The sequence below is a fragment of the Chelonoidis abingdonii genome, chromosome 10 (assembly GCF_003597395.2).
Source record: "Chelonoidis abingdonii isolate Lonesome George chromosome 10, CheloAbing_2.0, whole genome shotgun sequence".
Lineage (NCBI taxonomy): Eukaryota > Metazoa > Chordata > Testudines > Testudinidae > Chelonoidis > Chelonoidis abingdonii.
Genome location: NC_133778.1, coordinates 81,005,178 through 81,006,842, shown reverse-complemented (window position 1 = coordinate 81,006,842; position 1,665 = coordinate 81,005,178). Strand labels below are relative to the sequence as shown.

General features: G+C 71.4%; 1 protein-coding gene across 1 annotated transcript in view; it reads left to right on the top strand.

Annotated features, from left to right (window-relative positions):
- Positions 1 to 1,665, top strand: part of LOC116829484 (rac GTPase-activating protein 1-like) — a 27,154-nt gene that overhangs the window by 6,150 nt on the left and 19,339 nt on the right. The window contains exons 5-8 of the mRNA XM_075069846.1: positions 20 to 247; positions 546 to 701; positions 779 to 874; positions 963 to 1,164. Coding sequence (XP_074925947.1) covers positions 20 to 247; positions 546 to 701; positions 779 to 874; positions 963 to 1,164 — 682 coding nt within the window. The remainder of the gene's footprint in view (positions 1 to 19; positions 248 to 545; positions 702 to 778; positions 875 to 962; positions 1,165 to 1,665) is intronic.

The following is a 1,665-nucleotide window of genomic DNA, read 5'->3' as shown; positions in this document are numbered from 1 at the left end:
GGCCTGGGGTTGGGGGCAGGGGGGGGGGGGCTGGCTCGGGCAGTGGGAGTCATTGGGGGCCTGTGCTCCCCACCCCGCTGACTCTCCTCCCCCTTCCCCCCCAGAGCTGACCACGGTGTGGGGGAGTAGTGAGGACTCGGACACCCACCTGGAGAGTGGGGCAGGGCTGGAGCCCAGGGGACTGGACCCCTTCCCTTCCCCCCCGCAGCGGGTGCCACCGCCCCAGCACCTCTTCACTTCCAAAACGGTGGGGAGCAGCGCGGGCCCCACTGACAGCCCCTCCCCCCCCCGGGGCGCCCCACAGCCGGAGTCCCTGCACGGCTCCCCTTCCCCCGCCACATCTGCTTCCAGGGCTGGGGGGGTGGGTCCCGGGGGCCTCTGGGCAAGCAGGTTTGGTGAGGGGGAGACAGCCGGTCTGGGGGGAGGGGGGTCCCAGGGTGATGCTGGTCCCTGGGGCAGGCAGGGTGAGGGGAGGCAGTGGGTTCTGGAGGGGGCGGGAGGGGGGCCGCCTGTCCGGGCACACCATGACCCCCCCCTCTTGGTAGGTGATCCGCCCCGAATCCTGCTCCGTCTGTGGCTCCCGCGCCCGCTTCGGGCGGGTGGTGCTGCGGTGCCGGCAGTGCCACCTGCTGCTGCACCCCGAGTGCCGCGGGCGCTGCCCCAGCCTGTGCATCCCGGGCCCTCGGCCCCGGCCCCGGGAGGTGAGTATTGGGGGAAGCACGGGGGGGACTGACAGGGTCCCTGCCCATCCCCTCCCTCACCCTGTCCCCTCCTGCAGGGTGTCCTGGCCGACTTCGCACCCCCTGTGGCCCCCCGGGTGCCTGCCCTGGTGGTGCAGTGCGTGAGCGAGGTGGAGCGCAGGGGCCTGACGGAGGTAGGACGGAGGGGAGCTCTGGGGGGGTATTGGGGGCGGGGGGGGCTGGTCCCTGCGGTGGAAACTGACACACACCCCCCTCCCCCAGACAGGGCTGTACCGGGTGCCCGGTGCGGAGCCGCTGGTGCGGGAGTGGAAGCAGAAGCTGCTGCGGGCCAAGGGGGCGCTGCCCTCGCTGGGCCGCGTGGGTGACGTGCACGTGGTCTGTGGGGTGCTCAAGGACTTCCTGAGGGGCCTTAAAGAGCCGCTGGTCACCTTCCACCTGCACCCTGTCTTCCTGCGGGCTGCTGGTTGGCGGGGGGCAGTTTGCTCACCACGTGGCACAAGGCTGCCTGGCAGGCGGCCTCATCCGGGATGTCTGGGGGCAGAACCAGGAGCTGTGGTCACAGGGAGGGGGAACATGGGTCCTCAGCCACGCCCCCCCCAGCTCAACACTGCCCCACGGCGCCAGCCCAGCACTGGTGGGGCAGAGCCGGGGCAGCGAGGCCAGTCAGGCCCCAGGGTGTTTGGAAAGGTACCAGGGAGACGCCGCGCCCAGGCTGTGGGTCAGGGCACTCGCCTCCGAGCCAGGAGTCTCTGCCCCCCTGAGAGACTCCCAGCACCTCCCCAGCCTCGTGGGGGGTCCACCCAAAATCTACAGGCCCCACCCCCTACCCCACTCTGCACACACTTCCCTGGTCCCATGGGGGGGGGGGGATCCACTCAAAACCCACAGACCCAGCCCCAACCCATAGGCCCCACCCCCTACCCCACCCTGCACATACCTCTCCTGCCCCTCCCCAACCTGCAGG